General features: G+C 39.5%; 1 protein-coding gene across 5 annotated transcripts in view; it reads right to left on the bottom strand.

Annotated features, from left to right (window-relative positions):
- Nucleotides 1–4,433: 4,433 nt before the first annotated feature.
- bcas1 (brain enriched myelin associated protein 1) overlaps nucleotides 4,434–24,849 on the bottom strand; it is a 135,408-nt gene continuing 114,992 nt past the window's right edge. For 4 of the 5 annotated variants that reach the window (XM_073061636.1, XM_073061637.1, XM_073061635.1 and 1 more), the window contains 2 exons: nucleotides 16,376–16,657; nucleotides 4,434–7,426 (listed from right to left, as the gene is read on the bottom strand). In XM_073061636.1, the coding sequence (XP_072917737.1) occupies nucleotides 7,352–7,426; nucleotides 16,376–16,657 (357 nt within the window). In that variant the 3' untranslated portion in view covers nucleotides 4,434–7,351. The remainder of the gene's footprint in view (nucleotides 7,427–16,375; nucleotides 16,658–24,849) is intronic. The other variant, XM_073061640.1, reaches the window with a different exon arrangement.

The following is a 24,849-nucleotide window of genomic DNA, read 5'->3' on the forward strand; positions in this document are numbered from 1 at the left end:
CTTTGAAGAATTCTTTTTTTCAATGTATGATGTTTCAATTTGGAAGTGGCCAATAAGGAAATACATTTTATTCTAAACAAATCATTTACTGGAGTTCAATGTTGATGAACCTTGTTTCTGGAAGTTATCAGCTCATGCATGTTGTTAGTCAACTCCCAGTGTTCTTCCTTTAATTTCTAAAAAACTAATGACCACAAATGCTCAACACTTATTCTAAAGCTGAATTCTAGAAAGGTTTCTTTGGCTAGAGTGTTGTCCAATCCAAAATAACTCAACATAATATTCTTCATACAAAGTTATTGCAGAAGGACTGCAAACACACACACATTCTATTCCTTAAATAGATCTGACACAATAGGATTAAGAAACACTAGCAAAGGAATTATTGGATTTGGTTCTTGGAATGTGTTGAATTAGCTGATCTCAATAAAAATGGCATTACTGATGCTGTTTTTTTTGCCTCAGGGAGAGTATACAAAGCAAGCAGAATTCCTGATAATTGATTGGAATATCTGTTTGAAAACTGGCAAGTTTTGAATCTTATATTTACTGACATTGTTCACACTCACTGCATGAGCACTTATACGAGGGATGATTGATAAGTTCGTGGCCTAAGGTAGAAGGAGTCAATTTTAGAAAACCTAGCACATTTATTTTTCAATATAGTCCCTTCCTACATTTACACACTTAGTCCAGCAGTCGTGGAGTATACGGATCCCTTCTTTGTAGAAGTGGTCCACAGCAGGGGTGATTGATAAGTTTGTGGCCTAAGGTAGAAGGAGCTGAGTTATACAGGTCTCGTTACATGGACGTGCAGTTCAACTCTTCGAGTGAAAATGCAGAAAGTTTGAAGTTAATAACTCATCTCCTTCTACCTTAGGTCACGAACTTATCAATCACCCCTGCTGTGGACCACTTCTGGAGGTCCAAGACGCCGACTTCTACAAAGAAGGGATCCATATGCTCCACGACTGCTGGACTAAGTGTGTAAATGTAGGAAAAATAAATGTGCTAGGTTTTCTAAAATTGACTCCTTCTACCTTAGGCCACAAACTTATCAATCACCCCTCGTATAAAGATAAGCAGACAGCAGGATAAGTTGCAATGCAAAATGGGGACAAACATTGAAAAAGGTGATGAATACAGGACTGAAGGTCTATATTTGAATGCATGCAGTTTACGGAATAAAGGAGATGAACTTTGAGCACAATTACAGACTGGCACATAAGATGTGGGCATCACTGAATTGTGGCTGAAAGAAGATTATAGCTGGGAGCTTAATGTTCATGGATACACATTGTATCGAAAGGACAGGCAGGTAGGCAAAGGGGGTGGGGGGCTCTGTAGGTAAAAATGGAATCAAATCATTAGAAAGTGATGACATAGGATCAGAAGCATAGTGGGTAGAAATAAAACAACTGCAAGGGTTAAAAGACCTTGTTGGAGTTACATACAGACTGCCAAACAGTAGTAAAAATGTGGTCGACAAATTATAACGGGAAATAGAAGACGCACGTCAAAAGGGTAAACGTGATAGTCATGGGGGATTTGGTAGATTGGGAAAACTAGGTTGGTGTTGGATGATAAGAAAGGTAATTTGAAGAATGCCTTTGAAATGGCTTTTTAGAGCAGCTTGTGGCTGAATCCACTAGGGTATCAACTATTCTTGATTGGGTGTTGTGCAATAAACCAGAATTGATGTAAAAGCTTAAAACCTTTAGGAGGCAGTGATCATAGTATGATCAAATTCACTCTGCAATTTGAGAAAGAGAAACTAAAGTCAGATGTATCAGCAGTAGAGTGGAGGAAAAGGAATTACAGAGGCATGAGAGAGGAGCTGGCTAAAATTGACTGTAAAGGAAAACTAGCAGGTACAACGGCAGAGCAGCAATGGTCGGAGTTTCTGGGAACAATTTGGAAGGCATTGGGTAGATACATACCAAAGAAGAAGTATTCTAAAGACAGGATAATGCAACAATGGCTGACAAGGGAGTTCAAAACCAACATAAAAGCAAAGAGAGGGCATATAATAGAACAAACAATAGTGGGAAGTTAAAGGATTGGGAAGCTTTTAAAAACCAACAGAAAGCAACTAAAGAAGTCAGAAAGAAGGAAAAGATGGAATATGAAGGCAAGCTAGCCAAAAATATTGACGAGGATACCAAAAGTTTCTTCAGTAACATAAAATGTAAAAGAGAGGTGACGGCAGATATTGGATCACTGGAAAATGATGCTGGTGAGATAGTAATGGGGGTCAAGGAAATTGTGGATGAACAGAATAAGTATTTTGCAACAGTCTTCACTGTGGAAGACACTAGCAGTATGTCGGAAGTTCGAAAGTGTCAGGGTGGAAGTGAGTGAAGTTTCCATCACTAGGCAAAAGGTGCTTTGGGAAGCTGAAAGGTCTGAAGGTCCACAAGTCACCTGGACCAGATGGTGTACACCCTAGGATCCTGAAAGAGGTGGCTGTAGAGATTGTGGAGGTACTAGTAATAGTCTTTCAAGAATGAATAGATCCTGGTATGGTTCTGGAGGACCGTAAAATTGAAAATGTCACTCCACTCTTCAAGAAGGGAGCGAGGCAGAAGAAAGGAAATTATAAGTCAGTTAGTCTGACCTGAGTGGTTGGGAAGATGTTGGAGTTGATTATTAAGGATGAAGTCTCAAGGTATTTGGAGGCACATCATAAAATAGGCCATAGCATGGTTTCCAACGTGTTGAAACTCTTTGAAGAAATAACAACCAGGATAAACAAAGGAGAATTGGTGGATGTTGTGTACTCAGATATTCAGAAGACCTTTGACAAAGTGACACGAGGCTGCTTAGCAAGATAAGAGCCCATGGTATGACAGGAAAGATACTAGCATGGATAAGTCATTGGCTGACTGGTAGGAGGCAAAGGGTGGCTGCCAGAAATTGGTGATGTTCCACAGGGGTCTGTGTTGTGACTTATTGTTATGTTATATATCAATGTTTTGGATAATGGAATTGAGGGGTTTATGGCGAAGTTTGCAGGTGATATGAAGATAAGGGGCAGGTACTGAATGTGCACAACGTGTCATATGGAATACAGTATCAGGAAATGTATGGTCATGCACTTTGATAGAAGAAATAAAAGTACAAACTATTCTGTAAATGGAGAAAAAAAATTCAAAAATCTGAGGTGCAAAAGGATTTGGAGTCCTTGTGCCTGCAGGTTGGTTTGGTGGTAAGGAAGGCAAATGCAATGTTAGCACTCATTTCGAGAGGACTAGAACATAAAAACAAGGATGTAATACTGTGGTTTCATAAGGCACCGGTGAGCTCTCACTTGGAGAACTGTGTGCAATTGTGGGCCCCTTATCTAAGAAAGCATGTGCTGACGTTGAAGTGGGTTCAAAGAAGGCTCACAAATATTCTTCTGAAAGACTTATCATATGAGGTATTGTAGCGGTGTGCTACACGCAGCACTGAAATAACAACACGTAGTCAGTGAGCTGCAGTTGCAAAGAGGTTTATTCAAACTTCGCGGCCTCGCTTTAAAGCCTTCCTGTTCCCGCCCAGGGAGGGCGGGAATGCCATAGGGGGCACGTATTCACAGTCCCATCCCGCGAGTGGGCTTTTCCCCTTGCTGGTGAAGAAGGCCTGGCGCCCTCTTTGGGACCGGCCTCAATGCCGGTGCGCGCCACTTTGTGAGCCGGTTCGAGTGTGCTGGGAAGTGGGTCGCCTCAGTACATTTGATGGCTCTGGGCCTGTACTCACAGGAATTCAGAAGAATGAGGGGAGATCTCATTGAAACCCATTGAATGTTGAAAGGTCTTGATAGATTAGATGTGGAGAGAATGTTTTCTATGGTGGGGCAGTCTAAGACCAGAGCACACAGCCTCAGAATAGAAGAGCTTCCATTTAGAATGAAGAAGAGGAGAAATTTCTTGGCCTGAGAGTGATGAATCTGTGGAATTCTTTGCCACAGGTGACTGTGGAGGGCAAGTTATTGAGTATATTTAAGGCAGAGGTTGATAGATATTTGATTAGTCAGGGCATGAAGGGATACAGGGAGAAGGCAGGAGATTGGGACTGAGAGGGAAATGAGTGGGAAATGGTGTGTAGCCTTGATGGGCCCAATGGACTAATTCTGCTCCTATATCTTATGGTCTGGATAACATACTGGACGATTTTAAATTCCTGTGAAACAAAATGCTGGCAAGGGTTTTTTTCCCATAAGGAGTACATTCTTACATATAAAAACATATTATATTATTGTACTGTTGATGAAACCTTGGTTGGTGTATGAGCAGTTAACTTATAAAATGTCTGCAGCTATAAACTAAGTACTGATTGATTTCAATAGTGAATTGACTAAAGGTAACACTTTACAGATGTTAGACAGGACTGCTAAAATAGAATGGACATCTGATAAAATGATTATTTTATTAAATACAAGGATACCAATAGGATTTTGAACAGTTTTAATTGCTCTAAATAACAATGAATTGTGTATAAATGAATTGAAAGAATGCAAGCACAGAGCCTGAAAGGAAGTGCCCAAAGGAAAAACAGTTCATAATCAGTTGGCAACAATTCCTGGATCTCTGCATGTTTTAATAGCATAATTAACACATGATGAAAGCTTTATAGCATAATTATTTTATAGTGAAATAATATTATTTTGGTTTTAACTTACAACTTTGTTGAACTATTGCCAGAAACTAACCAAAGACAGTTTTGTTAGCTACGAATATTAAAACATAAAATAATTATTTGTTTAATTTATTTCAATTTATTTTTCACTGCTAATGTGTCATCTAATTCAATTGGTCAAATTATATATTAATTTCCATTGTACATATAGGAGGCAGATTGAAAGCCTGGCTGAGTGGTGCCACAACAACAACATTTGCTCAATGTCAGTAAGGCCAAGGAGCTGATTATTGACTTCAGGAGGAGGTAACTAGAGGTCCATTGTGGATCAATGGTGGAGAGGGTCAGCAACTTTAAATTCCTCAGTATTATCATTTCAGAGGACCTGTCCTGGGCCCAGTACGTAAGTGTGATTATAAAGAAATCATGACAGTGCCTCTAATTAGGAGTTTGCGAAGACTCAACTTGAAAGCTAAAATTTTATATATGTATGGTAGAGAGGATCTTGACACTGCATCATAGTCTGGTATGAAAACATTATGGGTAAAGCCCTCCCCACTATTGAGCATATCTACACGGAGTGTTGTTGCAAGAAAGCAGCATCCATCATCAGGGATTCCCACCACCCAGCTCAGACTCTCTTCTCATTGATGCCATCAGGAAGAAGGAATAGGAACCTCAGGACTCAATCCAGCAAGTTCAGGAAATGTTATTACCCCTCAACCATCAGCACCTCGAACCAAGAGGGATGACTTCACTTGCCACACCATTGAAATATTCCCACAACCTAAGGACTCACTTTTGACTTTTCATTTCATGTTCTCAATACTTATTGCTTGTTTATTTTATTTTATTTCATTTTATGTATCTATTTATTTAATCATGTATGTATTTGCACAGTTTGATGTATTTTACACATCGGTTGGCTGCCCTATTAGTGCAGTATTTCGTTAATTCTATTATGGCTATTGGATTTATGAAGTATGCAAGCAAGAAAATGAATCTCAGGGTTGTATATGGTGACATATATGTACTATGATGATAAATTAACTTTGAATCTTGAACTTTCATCTTTGAACTTTTTAAGATAACTTTACAGAACCCTGAGTTTTTCTCCAAACATTTGTGTGATACTTCACCTTTTGATATTTAAAGTATCAGAAATAATTAAATTTTATCGTCATGCCAACTTGTATGTATCCGTTTTGAAATCATTTGCAATGAAATCCATCTAAAACAAAAGTGTGAAAAACTAGTTGAATCCTCTTTCCTTCAAATTAAAGTTTTTGTTGCCCCCTGGTGTACGGACACAACCTTTATTGAATTTCTTCCACCAGGGTTATTTTGTAGTAATGGTTAAGCATTTTTAGGAGCATTGATTCAATTTAATTTTTAACAATGTTAGGATGCAATTTTAATCCCAAATCTAATCACAGACCTGGTACATAGTACTTATTGTTAATATACTCACAACATTCATTGCCATATAACATCTACAGTGAAAATTGTAAAGAAATTTATTCCAAGTTGGTAATACTAAATATGGAATGAATTTCAGTGGAATGAATTTTGGAGGCAGATCAGAATGCATTAACTTAGCTGCATGGCATCCTACTACTGAGTGGAGATAATTTGCTGAAGCTTGTCTGTAAGCCACTATCTGGTCACCAATGCATCAAATGGAATATGTATTAAGTTCACTGCATTATAATGAACTACTTATTGGGTGTGGAGATACAAAAGACTGCGGATGTAGTGAAAAATAAAGCACTGGGAGAACTCAAACAGTATCTGTGAAGGTGGTCAACATCATTGCCCTTGCATCAGGACACTGCAGAGGGTAGAAAGCCAGTATATACGTAGAAGTGAAGGGGCATGATGGAACCGATGCTGGTATGTGGAACCAGATGAAAGGGATGGGGGAAGATGACAGCCAGATGGTGTCAGTCGGTGGTGGAAGGGGGGATGTAGAGATAGAGGCTGGTGCGCGGTAGGTGAAAACAGATAATGAGGTAGGGAGATTGAGGGAGATTAAGCAGATGGAACTAGTAGGGGAGGGGATTACTTGTATCTATCAATTATCAGTCTCTGATTCTACACTATCTCCTCCACCTCTTCATCTGGTTGCATCAATCATTCCCCAGCCTCTGTATCAGCCCACCTTCTTGCATCTATATACTGTACCATGTTCCCTCTACTTTCTTGGTCCTGATACCCCAGAACATACACTATCTTTTTCCTTCACAGATGCTGATTGACCTGCTGAGCTTCTCCCCAGCAGTTTGTTTTTTACTCCTTTGGATGTTCAAGAAAACAAGTTAATGACAATAATAATCAATCACTTTAGCTTAGTACTGCTGGTCTGTGACGATATTTCAACCCTATGATATACAAGTGCCTTGAAATAAAAAGGAGAAGCAGCATGCTTTCCTGTATTAAGTATTTGATGTTATTATAAAAAAACTAATTACCAATACCATTAGTGAAATCATCTAATATGTAGAAAATTATGTAATTTAAATCTAAAAATGTGATGTAAAAAGTTCAGATAGTTGCTGCAAGTCCCTTAATCAATTAACTGAAATATAATTCAGATGATATTCTCGGGCACATCCTGATTCATACAGATACAAAAGGGCTAGTCAGAGATGTGTGTGGTCTGTGATTTCACCAAGTAGTATTGCATGTTGCCAAGCTTCCTGGGGTGCAGTGATGCTGTTGCAGGCCAGAATCACTTCGTTTTCCCTGCAGGATGAATAACAACAGGATCTGTTTGCACGGCAGCATCTGCTGTCTTCTTCCCTCCCTGTAAAGCAGAAAAATGAAGATGACAACATTGATAATTACTGAAGCAGTTTTAGCAATAATTGTTTTTAAAATTTTACTTCGAAATACAGCATGGTGACAGGCCCTTCTGGTTCAATGAGCTCACGCAGCACAATTACAACTGTGTGATCAACCTGTAAGTCTTCTAAATGTGAAAGGAATCCAGAGCACCCGGAGCAAACCTGTGCTTCTTGGGGAGAACATACAAACTCTTACAGAGAATGGTGGAATTGTACCTGGGGCACTGGCACTGTAACAGTGTTACACTAATTGCTACGCTAACATGCCATCCATTTAACAACTCGTGAACTGGGAATAGGCACCAGAATAGATACAGAACAGAAATAGTCTACTTGGCCTGTTGAGACTACACTGGCTCTGTGGAAGAGCAATCCAACTACGGTAATTCCATTCTCATACTTTCTTATGACACAGAAGGAGAGATAGATTGATAGGATTGCTCAGAGATCTGGCATGGGCTTCATGGACCAAGTGCCTCTCATCCATGTACTCACAGTCAGTCATCCCTAGAATCTTTCCTGCACCCTGTCTAACTTTTTCTTATGTCTTTTCCAGTTGTGAGTGAAGCAGGGTTACATAAAGGTTCAAGAAGCAATCTGTATGAGGATCTCTGGTCAATTCAGCATCTATGGGAGTAAAGGGGGTTTGTCAAAATTCCAAGTCTAAACTAGAATCAGGACATCTTATCTTTATGTATAAGACCATAAGATGTAGGAGCAGAGTTAGGCCATTCGGCTTATCAAGCCAGCTCCTAATTTCACCGTGGCTGATCCACTCCTCCCTCACCCCATTCTCAAGCTTTCTCCTGTGAACCTTTCTAGTCTTAACTCATCAAGAACCTATCAACCTCTGTCTTAAATGCGATCTGGCCTCCACAGCTACTTGTGGAAAGGAATTCCATAGATTGGCTATAGAGGGCAGCCTCCTCTCTCCTCTACCCTCCTCTTCATCTCTGTTTTAAATGAACATACCTCTATTTTGAGGCTGTGCCCTCTGGACCTAGATTCCACCACCAAAGGAAACATCCTTTTCACTTCCACCCCTATCTAGGCCTTTCAACATTCAATAGGTATCAGTGACATCCCCCCTCATTCTTCTAAATTCCAGCGAGTACAGGCCAAGAGCCTTCAATCGCTGTTCACTTGATAACCCTTCCATTCCTGGAATCATTCTCGTGAAGCTCCTCTGAACCCTCTCTAACGTAAGCACATCCTTTCTTATATAAGGGGCCCAAAACTGCTCACAATACTCCAAGTATTCTCTTTCCTCACCACCGATTCAACCTGCAAATCAACCCTTAGGGAATCCTGCACGACGACTCCCAAATCCCTTTGCACCCCAGATTATTGAATTATCTCCCTGTTCAGAAAATAGTCTATGGTTTCATTTCTTCTACCAAAGTGCACGACCATACACTTCTCAACACTGTATTCCATCTGCCTCCATTTTGCCCATTCTCCTAATCTGTCTTATTCTATCTGCAGCCTCTCTGCTTCCTCAACACTACTTGCCCCTCCACCTATCTCCATATATGTCTACAAACTTGGCCACAAAGCTATCAAATTTATCGCTTAAATTGCTGACATGTAACACAAAAAGAAGCGGTCCCATCAAAGACTTCATATGTCAACAAAAGCCAGTCCGCAAAATGGGAATCCATTTATTTCCACTCTCTGTCTCCTGCCAGTCAGCCAATGCTGTATCTATGCTAGTATCTTTCCTGTAGTACCATGGGTTTCTCTCTTTTTTTAGCAGCTTCATGTGCAGCACCATGTCAAAGGCCTTCTGAAAATTCATGTGCACAAAATCCACTGATTCTCCTTTGTCTACCCTACTTGTTACTTCTTCAATGAATTCCAGGTTAATTGGTCTATAATTTCCTTTCCTCTGCCTCCCTCACTTCTTGAAGAGTGAAGTGACATTTGCAATGTTCCAGTCCTCTGGAACCATGCTGGAATCTATTGATTCTTGAAAAATCATTATTAATGCCCCCACAATCTCTTCAGCTACTTCTTTAGAATTCTGGGTTTAGTCCATCAGGTCCAGATGACTTATCTTACCTTTCAGTTTCCCAAGCACCTTCTCAATAGCAATAGCAACTACACTCCCTTCTGTCCCTTGACACTCTCGAACCTCCGGCATACAACTAGTGTCTTCTACAGTGAAGACTGATGCAAAATACTTATTCAGTTTGTATGCCATTTCCTTGTCTCTGGTTACAATCTTTCCTGCGTCATTTTCCAGTTGTCCAATATTTACTGTCACTTCTCTTTTACTTTTCATATATCTGAAAAAGGCTTTGGTATTATTTTTGCTATAACTGGCTGGCTTACCCTTATGTTTCATTTTTCCTCCTATGCTACTTTTAAAGTTGCATTTCGTTGGTTTTAAAAAATTTCCAATCCTCTAACTTCCCACTAATTTTTGCTCTATTAAACGCCCTCTCTTTTGCTTTTATGTTGGCTTTGACATCCCTTGTCAGTCATGGTTGCATCAACCTGCCTTTAGAATACATCCTCTTCTTTGGGATCTATCTATTCTGTGCCAGTCATTGCCGCTGTGCCATCATCCTTGCTAGTGTCCTGTTCCAATTGACTTTGGCCAGCTTCTCTCCCATTCCTCTGTAATTCTCTTTACTCCACTGTAATACTGATACATCTGACTTTAGCTTGTTTTTCTCAAATTGCAGGGTGAACTCTATCATATTATGATCACTGTTTCCTCAGGGTTCCTTTAACTTAGGCTCCATAATCATATCCAGTTCATTACACAATACCTGATCTAGAATTTCTGATGTCCTAGTGAGCTCAACCATAAACTGCTCCATAAAGCCATCTCAAAGATGTTCTCCAAATTCTCTCTCTTGGAATCCAGCATCAACTTTATTTTCCAGGTCTATCTGTAAATTGAAATCTCCCATGCCTAACGTAACATTGCCTTTTTGATATGCTTTCTCTATCTCCCGCTGTAATTTGTAGTCCACATCCTGGCTACTACTCAGCACATGTCAGGGGCTTCTTACCCTTGCAGTTTCATAACTCTAACCACAAGGCTTCTACATCTTTCAATCCAATGTCACCTCATTTTAAATATTTGATTTCATTTTTTACTAGCAGAGCCACTCCTCCTCCTCTGCCTACCTGCCTACGTTTTCGATAAATTGCGCATCCTTGGATATTAAACTCCCAACTACAATTATCTTTTAGCCATGGCTCCATGATACACACAACATCATAACTGCCAATCTCTAACTGGGCTACAAGATCATCTACTTTATTTCATATACTGCGTGCATTCAAATATAACACCTTCATTCTTGTATTTGTCACTCTTTTCAGTTTTGTCCCCCTTTTACACTGCAACTCATCCCACTGACTGCAATTTTACCCAATTGTCTGCCTGTCCTTCCTGACAATCTCACCATACACTACCTCTGCTTGTAAACTTCTCTATCCTCAGTCCTATCACTCCAGTTTCCATCCCTCTGCCAAATTAGTTTAAACCCTCCTCAACAGCTCCGGAAAACCTACCTGCAAGGATATTGGTTCCTCTTTGGGTTCAGGCATAACTTGTCTCTTTCGTACAGGTCATACCTTCCCTAGAAGAGATCCCAATGATCCATATATCTGAAACCCTGCCCCCTGCACCAGTTCCTCAGCCATGCATTCATCTTCCAAATCATTCTATTCTTGCTCTCACTAGTGCATGGTACAGGCAACAATTCAGAGATTGTTACCGTGAAAGTCCTGTTTTTCAGCTCTCTACTTACCTCTCTACATTCTCTTTGAAGGTTCATCTTAACTTCCTTGTTCTTTTATTTTTTGCCCATGGTATTACTCTTTCATATATTTTTAATGGTTCTCTGTATAATATTTATTATTCCACAAATAGTTAAGATCTGGCATGCAAGGCCAGGGACAGTAGTTTTCATGGATTTAACAAAAATACATAATATAAATGAAAACAAGGATCCAATATGATATTTTCTTAACCACTTTCTCAACCTACCTTGCTTCAGCTTTGTATATCAGAAATTTACCATTTAATATTTCCTTTTAATTTTTTTCCTTCCCTGTAGAAAGTTCTGATACGTTGCTCTCTGGTATTTTGACCATTCAAGTTTATTCAGGATGGTAGCTGACACTGGTGATTTCTTTGACCGTGGAATACTTCACATGATGAGTTTAATCCTTTTCTCCTAAGCCATTCACATGCGTGCGCTTTCAATACTACTGTCTACTTTTCAATTGTGAATGGGAACCTTAAATGATTTTCCTCACAGCGACTCTGAGTGCACCTTGGTATTTCCGTCATTGCCCTATTTTAGATCAGCTAGCTGATTTATTTATTTTCTCACTATAATATAGCAATGATAGTGATATACTGAACTGAAAGTAACACAGATTAAACAGAAATTATCCACAGTATTCAACCAAGGTTACTGGACTGTGGAAAATGTAGAACATTTGGTTCTTTTCAAAGAAAAGCAACATTGTTCCAGGAGAAAATTTATTGTGAATATTTTAGTTGTTTGCCAAACTGACAATTATCCTTGAAGCTCATACAAACTGGCATTATTTTATTGCAAGCATTACAATGAGTCACAGCAGACTATTTAACCATGAAGGTCATCAGAGTCCTGCAATTCTGACATCTGCACTTGGGCCCCTTAAGCAGGTAGTTGATGAACAATTGAAAATCCACGCTAATCAAGGATGCTGAGACCAATTGTGTCAACCATGAATGGTCCATGGATGAGATTAACAAAGTTGTAAAAAAAAATCTGAGAATTAAATTTTCAAAACAGTGTTGATGAGAACAAATGGAAAATGCTTAACAAAAATATGCAATAGAGTAATACAATTGAAAGGAACAGTGAATAGATCTAATAGTTCAATTCAGAAATCATATTCATTACATCCATTAATGTCCATTAGTGTAGTGATGAATGGTAGCTGTCATAATTTAAAGTTGCACCATTGCTTTATATTAAACATCAAAATAATGTGCAACTTGCATGAAGAGTAAACAGCTGGTGTTAGTAGCTAGAATGCATACTTATTGTACTTGAAGAGACAAAATTCCTTTTTTGTACTGATTGAAAAGTCTAGATTTGGACAAGCTCATCGTCCCCGTCAGAGCTTTCTATTTTATAAAATTAAAAAGGATGATTAACCATAAGATTTTATAATAAAACTGTCTATTAACCATTTTCTTTGGTTATTAATCAAAAGATTAAACATATTAACAAACTTTCTTCTTGACTGTGAAGTATGAAGCCAAAGATAGTCCTAGGAGAATATCTTTTATTTGTCTGGATTATATTTCAGTTCTTCTTTCAATATGCCTGCAGCTTTTGTTAAATCTGATGTATTCTTTCCAAATTTTAGATACATATTCACAATGGATTACTTCATAAAGTAGATGGAAAATCTAAACATAAGGCCAGCTGTGAAAGTTAAACAGCTCTTGTGCTGTGATAGAAATTTGGGTATTGTGGTGTTATGATCACAAATTATAATGCAATATGTTTTTCCATCTAAACTGGTGGCCCATGAATTATGTACATGCATATTCAGTATTGGTTAAATGTAGAGTTACAGTATTTAAAAGCAACATTGGTGAGTAGTTTTGAACCTGGTTAAAATCTAATTAATCGCATGCTCAAAAATTCCCTTCTTCCACATCTTATTTTGACTTCTCCCCCCTTCCTTTCCAGTCTTGATGAAGGGTCTTGGTCAGAAACGATGACTATTTATACCCCTCCATAGATGCCGCCTGACTTGCTGAGTTCTTCCAGCACTTTTTTTGTGTGCATTCCAGCATCTGCAGAATCTCTTGTGTTTATAATTACATAATCAAATTCATTTACAAGATGTGGGCTGCATTGAAAGATGGTCATTATAAATTATTCCCACACATTCATCTGCACAGACATGGGAGGCAGTGGCAAAGGTCTGGAAGCATGTTAGCCCAGAAATGCTTTCACATAACATTATGCTTTTTAAAAGAATGATTCATGTTAGAAGTTTATAAGAACTGCTGTTGTGAATATCCCAAAACCTGCAGGCATGAATCGTCTGCAGACAATGCTATTTTAAGCTGTTATATTAAATGCTATATTTTGCTATTCTACAGAGGGACTACACTGTGGAGCCATATAGTAAGACTGGACTTAACTGGAAGGACTTGGGGATCCTGACCAGAGGTGAGAAACTGCCAAGAAACCTGACACATCTATCGTTTTCCAGGCAGCTTCATTCATAAGTACTGTATTCTTTCTCCCCAAATTTTTATACTTATTTCAATCTATCCCAATTTTTATTCCTAAATCTTTTTTTGATTCCTTAGGCTCTATTATTTTGTCATATCTGTGGAAGAATAAGCACTCTAGAATTAATAAAATCCATCTCCAAAAATCTAAAAAAGAGGGTGGCATGGCTTTACCTAACTTTCGTTTATATTATTGGGCAGCTAATATATGTTGTGCTACCTTTTGGTCTTTCTTCCACGGCCAACCCGAGTGCCCTAATTGGGTGGCAATGGAGTTGAGCTCCACTAAAGAATTATCTATCTCTGCACTTCTTGGCTCTGCACTCCCTAGTAGTCTGTCCAGATGAATAGCTAATCCTCTTGTTAGACACACTTTGTGTATATGGGCTCAGTTTAGGAAATGCTATGGTTTCCACGGTTTTTCCGTTTCCAGCCCTGTCGCACATAATCACCTTTTTTTACCTACTACGTACGATTCAGCATTCCATGTTTGGTATAGGAAGGGCATTAGACATTTTGAAGATCTTTTCATTGATAATCGCTTCGCTTCTTTTCAGCAGCTCTCTGTTAAGTTCAATCTGCCCAATGCTCATTTTTTTAGATATCTCCAAATTAGACACTTTATTGCTCCTTTAATTCCTAACTTTCCTGAAATGCCTGCGAAAAATGCTATGGACTTATTTCTTTCCATTAATCCACTAGGCAAAGGTTTAATATCAATTATTCGAGATAAATTAGCAGCCTTACGACGGGCCCCTGTGGATAAAATTAAAATGGCCTGGGAGCAGGATTTAAATACCTCCTTATCCGATGAGAGCTGGGACTCGATTCTCAAATCGGTTAACTCAACCTCTCTTTGTGCTCGCCATTGCCTTTTACAGTTTAAGATTGTTCAAAGAGCCCATATGTCTAAATCTAAACTATCTCGATTCTACCCTAACATTAGTCCGCTCTGTGATAAATGCAAGAGGGGCGTGGCCTCTCTCATCCATATGTACTGGTTCTGTCCTAGCTTGGAGAAATTTTGGAAAGATGTCTTCACTACGTTATCGTGTATTCTGAATCAGCACCTAGAACCAAACCCCTTAATTGTTTTGTTCGGTTTCTGGGGCGAGACAGATTTACGTCTGAGTCTGACCAAATGCCGAATATTATCCTTTGCCTCTCTCCTGGCTAGACGCTTGATCCTCCTTAGATGGAGAGATGTTGCCCCGCCCACTCATGCTCAATGGCTTAACGACATTATGGCCTGCTTGGACCTCGAAAAAATTCATTATTCAGTTCTTAATTTGGATCTAAAGATCCATAAGGTCTGGGGACCTTTTATCGAGTACTTTCACAACCTTCCTCTTGACTAGGGTTTTTTTTTCTTTTCGGTCCCTTGCTTTCAGCTCCTTTTTTTTTCTGGTAGTAGGCATTATTATCCTCTGTTGCTAAGTGTATTCACAGTCTGGAAGTTTGATTGTCCTGATTTATACTCTCTATATTATGTTGTGGTTGGTCTGGAGTTGTTTTTTTTTGTGTTGTGGGGCTTGGGGAGGATACTAAGTTTACTTGTCTTCAATTTAGGTGTTTTTTTGTCAAATTCTCTTCCTTTGTAGCATATTTTCATTGTATGCTTAATTTTGCACTGTATTAATGTTCCTCATTGGGATTTGGGGTTTTTAATTTGTAAAAGGTTTTTATTAGAAAAACTAATAAAAAATGATTAAAAATAAGTACTGTATTCTTTATTACTGAATGCTCTCACTGATCTTTCCCCTTGCCACCAAAGGCTTCTGGACTTCATCCTCTCAGTGACCTCTTCAGCCACTCTGATTAGTTTCTGCACAAGTACTCCAAGGATCTGCCTGATCAAATCTCTCCATCTTGCAATCCACTTGCCCCACATTCTGCAGTCCTCCTTCCATGATTTTCTTTCTACTCAATTCTCCTTCTCTCCATCATTCACTTCTCTGTGTTCCTGTAACCCATTCTTTCATAACAGCACTGACTTCCTCTGCAGGTCAGGCCAAAAGCCCATGAATGAAAGGCCTTTGGATAAGTTTCCTGTACATTTCCTGTTTTATTAGCTATTACACTTCTAAGTTTTGAGTGTCATGGAATCTTGCACAAAGCTCATATATGTTTCTATGCAGTGTCAATTTAACATGAGTTGCCATTTGCAGGCCATTTGAGAGAGAATTCTCAATCTTTAGTCCTGCACAACAACGAGGGAATTGAGACAAGGAAAAAGAAAAACTGAATGCATGGGCCGGTCAATAAGAAAATTCAACTGTTTTCCCAATTACTGCTGAGTTTACAATATTGGTAGATTTGAGCCTTGAATAATGCTTTGATGTTGAAATTCAATTAGAATTTTGAAACTGAGTTTTTCAATTACATGAATTTCACTACTTTTATTTTTCTTTGCAGTACAACATTTGCAAGCCCTAAAATTCTTTCATTAACTTAGCGGGATATATTACGTAAATAGAAAATTATTGGAAGGATTGGGAGAGTTTGGGACAGAAGCAAACCTAGCATTACAGCTTGACGAACCTAAACTCAATAATGAATTAAAAATGACAAATATACATTTAATTTGAAATTGAAAAGGTTTCAGATACTTGTTTGATCTGAGTTTTTAACATACCAGCTGTTTTAGGAACATCCCAAATGATTGCTTCTTATCTGTTCTCTTCTCAGAAGTTTCTTTGATTTTGTTATTACTGCCATTTGCTATTGGTTCTGAAATGGTGCTTGGTTGCTGTGTGGGAGGAAGCACTTCCAAAGATTTTGTTCTCCAAGTTTCTTCTTTGCCCTCTGAGATTCCCTTTTTCTGTTTTGAACTGTCGTTGGCCTTTTTTGCTGGTTGCACAGAATTTTCCCCTATTTCGACTTCTATTTTTGCAGGTTCATCTGTCAGGTCTGATTCCTGAAAAGGATGCAATCATTTTTGTCACAATTTTGTGTTATCACTTGAAAGATTAGTGTTATAGATTGATTTATTTTTTGCTTTTTATTGCAGTATTGGTAACATAATAGCTGCTGTATGGTTGCTGTTGTTAAATATACTCAAATTCACTAGAAGTATAGATTGAAGTGTTCTCTTCAGGCCAACAAACCAAGCATTAAAGATCAAGTTACACTTACTTTGCTCTACTGGGCAAGGCATGACAGACACCAGACTCATAAAATAGATTTTCTATCCTGAGCCCTGTTGCATGAAGAAAATACAAGGCAGACAGGGTAGAAGGTTCAAGGATGTGCTCAAGACCTTAATGAAATGCAGTGTCCTGTGACTTCCTGGGAGTATTCATCCCATGATAGAACAAAATGGAAAAAGAGCATTTGAGCAAGTATTCAAAGCCCTGAGTCCATGCATCAGGAGCACACAGAAACTCAGCAAAAATGGCACAAGGATTGCATCAACGTAAAACTTGTTTATCTGTGGAAGAGCCTGTGGTCCCATATTGCCCTTATGACTTACTATAAAATGAGCAAGGAAACAAGTTATTCTAGATCCTGAGGGATTGCTTAAAAGGAAGTAATTGCAATGAATAAATATTAGATTAGATTAGATTCAACTTTATTGTCATTGTGCCGAGTACAGATACAAAGCCAATGAAATGCAGTTAGCATCTAACCAGAAGTGCAAAAGAATAGTGTTATTTACAAAATAACTGCGAAAAGAAGGTAAGTGCTACAACATACAAATATGAAAGTGCTGAGACAGTCCAATATGGGTGCAATACTGCTTAGCGCTGTGATGTGAGGTTCAGCAGGGACACAGCTCAGGGAAGAAGCTCTTACTGTGCCTGCTGGTGCGGGAGCGGAGGCTCCTGTAGCACCTACCAGATGGGAGGAGAGTAGGAAAGATATCAACAAAATAGAGAGAGTACAGAGAAGATTTACTAGAATGTTACATGGGTTTCAGCACCTAAGTTACAGGGAAAGGCTGAACAAGTTAGGTCTTTATTCTTTGGAGCGTAGAAGGTTGAGGGGGGACTTGATAGAGGTATTTAAAATAATGAGGAGGATAGATCGAGTTCACGTGGATAGGCTTTTTCCATTGAGAGTAGGGGAGATTCAAACAAGCGGACATGAGTTGAGAGTTAGGGGGCAAAAGTTCAAGGGTAACACGAGGGGGAATTTCTTTACTCAGAGGGTGGTAGCTGTGTGGAACGAGCTTTCAGTAGAAGTGGTAGAAGCAGGTTCGGTATTGTAATTTAAAGTAAAATTGGATAGGTATATGGACAGGAAAGGAATGAAGGGTTATGGGCTGAGTGCGGGCCAGTGGGACTAGGTGAGTGTAAGCGTCAGCACGGACTAGAAGGGCTGAGATGGCCTGTTTCCATGCTGTAATTGTTATATGGTTATATTATATGGTTAAAAAGACCATGGTTAGGGTGAGGTGCATCATTGATAATACTTTTCGCCCTGCCCAGGCAGCGTTTATGGTAGATCTTCTCAATGGTGGGCAATTGGGTGCCGATAATCCGCTGGGCAATTTTCACCACCTGCTGGAGTGCTTTGCGGTCTGATACAGGACAATTGCCATACCACACTGAGATGCAGTTGGTGATTATGCTCTCAATGATACAGCGATAAAAGTCCGTCAGTATCCTGGGACAGAGGTGAGCTTTCTTGATGCTCTGCAGGAAATAAAGGTGCTGTTGCACCTTTTTGATCAGGATGGAGGAGTTCAGGGACCAGGAGAGATAATTGAAAATGTGGACACCAAAGAATTTGAAGCCAGCCATTTGAAATTGGAGATGTGGTGTAAAAATTGGAAGGATTTCTTTTACAGAAATATAGTAGAATATGGTAAATCCAACCTGCTTGGGACTTTGGAGGTGTCAGACTGGCAGATAATCTAAACTCGAGAAATTCAGAAGATGCTGAAAATCCAAAGCAACACATAAAATGCTGAAGGAACTCAGCAAGTCAGTAACATCTTTGGAAATGAATAAATAGTCGACATTTCAGGACGAGACCCTTCTTCAGGAATGCAAAGGAAGAGGATGATGCCAGAATAAAAAGGTGGGGAGAAGGGAATGACAATAGCTAGAAGGTGATGGGTGAAGTAGGTGGGTAGAAATGATAAAGGGCTAGAGAGGACTGAATCTGATAGGAGAAGAGAGTGGACCATTGGAGAAAGGAAAGGAAGGGTTGGGGTTCAGGAGGAGCTGATAGGCAGGTGAGAAGAGGTAGGAGGCCAGGGTGGGCAATAGAAGAGGGGTGGGGTTGGATTTTTTTTCTAACCAGAAGGAGAAATCAATATTCATGTCATCAGATTGGAGGCTACCCAGATGGAATACAAGGTGTTGCTCCTCCATCCTGTGAGTGGCCTCCTTGTCATGGCACAAGGGAGGCCATGGGCAAACATGTCAGAACAGGAGTGGTAAGCACGATTAAAACTGAATTAAAAATTAAGATATTCTGATTTATTGGAAGCTTTTCGATGTTATAACCCAACACACTTCTAATTCACCATTTTTAAAAAAGAAATTACACATTTTAACAGTTACCTAGTGAATATGCACAAAATGCTGGAGGAACTCAACAGGTCAGGTAGCATCTCCGGAGAGGTATAAAGAGTCGATATTTAGAGCCATGACTTTCTGCGTCTGCAGAATCACTTGTGCCTATGTATATGGTAGATTTCAAGGAAACACGGCAAACAGAGCCGCAATAAGTTTCAAGGGAGCATAAGAAAAAGGGTCCCAATGAATTTCAAGGACATGTGGCCGGTGGTGCTCCTGCTAGTTTCAAAGGAGCAGAGGAAATGGGATCCTGGTGAGTTTAAGATAGCACAGCCAAAGGGGTCCCAGTAAGTTTCAGGAGCACCCAGGAAACATCTCCTGATAATGAGATGCTGAATCACTGGCATTTTCAAATAGCAGGATTGTGAATCATCAGAATTTCAGATAGAGAGTGAGAGAGTAAACATAACTAAATGTTTTGAATGTAAGATTGGCCAACAGGCAGGACAACTTGTGGTTTTATGTATATGTGTGGAAAGTGATCTGAATAAATTTGGGATGGTAAAGAGAATAATGAGTGATTAAGGTTGGAAAACATGGCATTAACAGACTTAACAGTGCCTTGGGTCAAGGCTTGAATCAGAGCTAAACACTGTTAATCACAATATTTCCGAGAAAACTGGAGTTGGATAGAATAGCGATTGAAAAGTATTGCCAATTGATTATTAGAGTCTTCTTTATTGTTAGAAATACACCACAGTAGCAGGCCCTTCCAGCCAATGAGGCTGCCCTGCTCAATTATACCCATGTGACCAATTAACCTACTACCCTTTGTATCTTTGTAGGAGGAAACTGGAGCACCTGGAGGAAACACGCATGGTCACGGGGAAAATACACAAACTCCTTACAGACAATGGTGGAATTAAACCCGGGTCGCTGGCACTGAAATAATATAATACTAACTGCTACTCTACCATGCTGCCCCAAAAGAATGGACAGGTATGCACATAATGGAAATGGTGGCATTCAACCCAATGCCCCTGTGGAGAGTAGAGCACTGGACTGGACTGCCAAACGGTCAGTATAAACAGGATCTAGAATAACTTTAAAAATTAAAATGAAATTCATATTTTGAAACATTTAAAATTTTTAAAAAGAAATCGTTTGCATCTTAATAATGCACATGCAAGCTGATCACACAAGTGCATGCCAGATCTGAATACTTCTACATGGTCGTGCAAACTATAAGACCATTACATATTGGAGCAGAATTAGGCCATTTGGCCCATCGAATCAGCTCCTTCATTTCATCATAGCAGATTCAATTTTCCTTTCAACCCAATCCCGTTTCCTTCCAACATCTCTTCATGCCCTGACCAATCAAGAATCTATCAACCTCCATCTTAAATAAGTATTATATTTGTGTTAAGTATTTTTTGACTATAAATACTTTACTTGAAAAAACTCAAATGTTCAGTTTAACGTGCAGAATTACAACATGTTGTGAAAATAATATTCCTAAAATACATCTTGCTTTGTTCCTCTACACACCCTTGTTCTCAAATTATTCTTCTGCTGCTTTGTTTGCTAAGATTCCCATCGTTAAGTACTGTGCATGAAAAATCCTGATCTGATGATAATATTGTGGGATCTGGGATTTGTGTGTTTGTCCAACCATGCCGTAAAGTAGGAGACAGAGGTAATGGGGAGCAGCATGAAGAAAGAGGGGAAAGTGATAAATTTCAATGTGAAATGGAGAGAAGTATCAGCCTGAAATAGAAGGAAATTCAAACGTGAAACGACTGGAAGGATAAATGTTTTCAGACTTTGAAGCCTGGTTTACACAGTGCTTCAGATAACCATTATCAAGTTGCACAGTACTGTTTCTGGTATTAGACTGCAAGATTAAATGATTTAGGTACTCAGCACTGGGTATGTTAACTAGTCTTTAAGGAATACTGCAGGATTATGCTCTGCTTTGGTCTTCATAGGTATTTATAGAAAACATATCCCTTGGCCTCAATGCTAAAATAGTGCAATAGCTTCAAATCCTTTTTGTGCAGTGGGGGATCTTGTATCATCTGAACAGTCTAGATAATCATATAGAATTACAAGGTAACTACAATGCAGAAGTGTTTGACTCAGTTGATTCATTTCTAATATTCATGCTTTACTCAAACCCTCCTCATCTACCTCTATCAGTTAACCCTTTATCTCTTTCTTTCCTGCATACTAGGCTAGGCATCTTTAGCCTTTACCCTTTGCTAGAATTTCACATTTCTTTGTGCCCTTTTTAAAAAAAGATCCTTCTGAATATCTGGTGCTCCCGATGTGGCCTCCACTACATTAATTAAGCCCATTGTAAATTGGGGGACCGTATTGAGCTCTTCTGCTTCATATACCAAGAGCAGAATTTCCCTGCGGCCAACCGTTTTAATTCCTATCCTCATTGCCAATCTGACCTGCTGGTCCACTGACTCCTCGTTTGTCATGATGAGGCCGGTCTCTGGGTGGAGGAGCAATGCCTCATATTCCATCTGAGTAACCTTGAACTGTGACTTGGGAGAAGATTTGTTTTCCAGCAAGACAATTAGTGTTGTTAAGAAGGCGCATGGTGTGTTGGCCTTCATCAACTGTGGGATTGAGTTCAAGTGCTGTGAGGTAAAGGACCTTAGTTCAATCCCATTTGGAGTCCTGTGTTCGGTTCTGGTTGCCTCACTGCAAGAGGAATGTGGACACTATAGAGACAGTGTAGAGGAGACTTGCAGGGATGTTGCCTGGATTGGAGAGCATGCTTTATGAGAATAGGTTGATTGAACTTGGCCCTTTCTCCTTGGCATGATGGGGGATGAGAAGTGACCTGATGGAGGTGTATGGGATGATGAGAGGCATTGATTGTGTGGATAGTCAGAGGCTTTTTCCCATGGCTGAAGTGGCTGGCACGGGGGTGGGGGGTGGGGGGGGGGGGTGGTTGCGTGGAATACACTGCCAGTGACTTTTAGGAGTGTGGTGAACTACATACACCTGTCTGGACACGCCCCCCCGCTGACTGCTCCTGTGGCTCCTCCCACGGACCCCGGTATAAAGGCGATTGGGGACACCGCCCCGGCCTCAGTCTCCAGGATGCAGTGTGGTGGTCAATTGCTGCTTGTTCTTTCTTCCAGCCAATAAAAGCCTATATCTCGCCTCACGTCTCCAAGAGTTATCGATGGTGCATCAAGGAGACTCTCAGATAGGCACATGGAGCTTAGAAAAATAGAGGGCTATGCGCTAGGCAGTTTCTAGAGTAGGTTACATGGTCGGCACAACATTGTGGGCTGAAGGGCCTGTAATGTGTTGTAGATTTCTATGTTCTATGATGGCATGAACATTGAATTCTCCTTCTGGGAATAAAAAATCATTCCCCCTTCCCTCTTCTTCTACTTCCCACTCAGGCCTCTTACCTCTTCTCACCTGGGTATCACCTTTGCCGGGTACCCCTCCTTTTACCCTTTCTCTCATGATCCACTCTTCTCTTCCATCAGATTCCTTCTTCTCAAGCCCTCTACCTTTCCCATCCATTCACCTAGATTCACCTTTATTTTCTAGCTAGTCCTTCTTCCCCCTCCCCTCTCTTTTCATTCTGGTGTCTTCACCTTTCCTTTCCAGTCCTGAAGAAGGGTCTCAGTCTGAAACATTGACTGTTTATTCATTTCCATAGATGCTGCCTGACCTGCAGAGTTCCTCCAGAATTTTGTTGGTGCTGTTCTGAATATTCCCATTCATTTATTTGTTAAATACCTTTAGTTATAAAATGCTCTAATTTTGCTCTTCACTAGTGGAAACATTCTTTGGTCTAGAAACTAGATTAGAATAAAATCATTGCACCAGTATTTTATGCGTAATGTGTTAAAACATAGGCACAGATTTAAAACTTCTGTGTGTATTTCATGTTGAAATTTTTTCTGTGGAGTAAATGGACTTGACATTTGCTATCATTGGGTGTCATTTCCTTTTCTGGTTCACTAATGTCCTTCATGGAGAAAGTCTGTGATTCAGACATAATCTAGTCTGCGTGTATTTCCAGATCCACCAACATTTATTTATTGACATAAATAAATTACTCTTTGAGCTGTGATGCCCAGCAATCCCCCAATTTAATGCTAGTCTAATCATGGAACAATTTACAATAACCAATTAACCTACAAACCGGTATGTCTTTGCAATGTGGGGAGAAACCAGAACACCCAGAAGAAACGGACACAGTCATGGGGAGAACGCACAAACTCCTTACAGGCAGTGGTGGGAATTGAACCCAGATCGCTGGTACTGTAAAGCACTGTTAAGGTGCCCAAAACTGCTCACAATACTCCGTGCAGTCTGACCAATGCCTTATAAAGACTCAGTATCACATCATTGCTCTTATATTCTAGCCCTCTTGAAATGAATGCTAACATCACATTTGCTTTCCTTACCACAAACTCAACCTGAAAATTAACATTTAGGAATCCTGTACAAAGACATCCAAGTTCCTTTGCACCTGATTTTTAAATATTCTCATTTAGAAAATAGTCTATGCCTTTATTCCTTCTACCAAAGTACATGACCATTCACTTCCTGAGACTGTATTCCATTTGTCATTTCTACCTGCCCCTTCACCCATCTTTGTATCATCTACCAACTTAGCCTCAAAGCCATCAATTCCATCATCCATATCATTGACAGATAATGTGAAAACACACAGTCCCAAAACCGACCCCCACAGCTGACCACTTGTCACTAGCAGCCAACCAGAACAGGTCCCCTTTATTTCAACTCTTTGCCTCCTGTCGGTCAGCCAATCTCCTTTCCTGTAACACCACGGGGCCTTACCTTGTTAAGCAGTCTTATGTGCAGTACCTAGTCAACAGCCTTTTGAAAATCCAAAAAGCATAATTCACTGATTTACCTTTGTCTATGCTGCCTGTTATTTCCTCAAAATATTCTTACAGATTTACCAAGCAAGATTGCCCCTTAACAAAACCATGCTGACTTTGGCCTACTTTGTCATGTGCCAAATACTCTGAAACCTCATTCTTAATAATAGATTCCAATATCTTCCCAAACACTGAAGTCAAACTAACTGGCATTTAAAAAAAAGTGCTGGAGAAATCAATAGGACTAAAAGCCAATACATTTCCAGTGGCTTATGAACTTCGTCCCTGAGTACTAAAAAAGATCTCAATGGAAATTGTGGATATATTGGTTGTCATTTTCCAAAACATAATGATTATGCAGACTGGAGTGGGCTCACTATTTATGAAAGTGGAAAGAGAGAGAGAAAATATAATGGGAATGATATACCACTTTGTCAAAAACAATGGTAGGGAAATTACAAGAGTATACAATAACAGAATGCTTATATAATATGAACAAGATTAGACAAAGTCAGTGATAGGGAAGTCATGTTTGGCAAATCTATTTGAGTTTTTTTGTTGATGAAACTGGGTGATTAGATGGAGGAGAACAATTTGCTTTGGTGTTTTGGAATTTTCGGTTTGTCTTTGCTAAAATCATATAAAAGAGCTTTCTGTTCAAAATAAAAGAACTGTATATAGGATTGGAGGATGGTATACTGGCATGGATTGAACATTGGGTGTCAGAACTAATGTTTGGGAATAAG

Source organism: Hemitrygon akajei, chromosome 11 (assembly GCF_048418815.1).
Source record: "Hemitrygon akajei chromosome 11, sHemAka1.3, whole genome shotgun sequence".
NCBI classification, from domain to species: Eukaryota; Metazoa; Chordata; class Chondrichthyes; order Myliobatiformes; family Dasyatidae; genus Hemitrygon; species Hemitrygon akajei.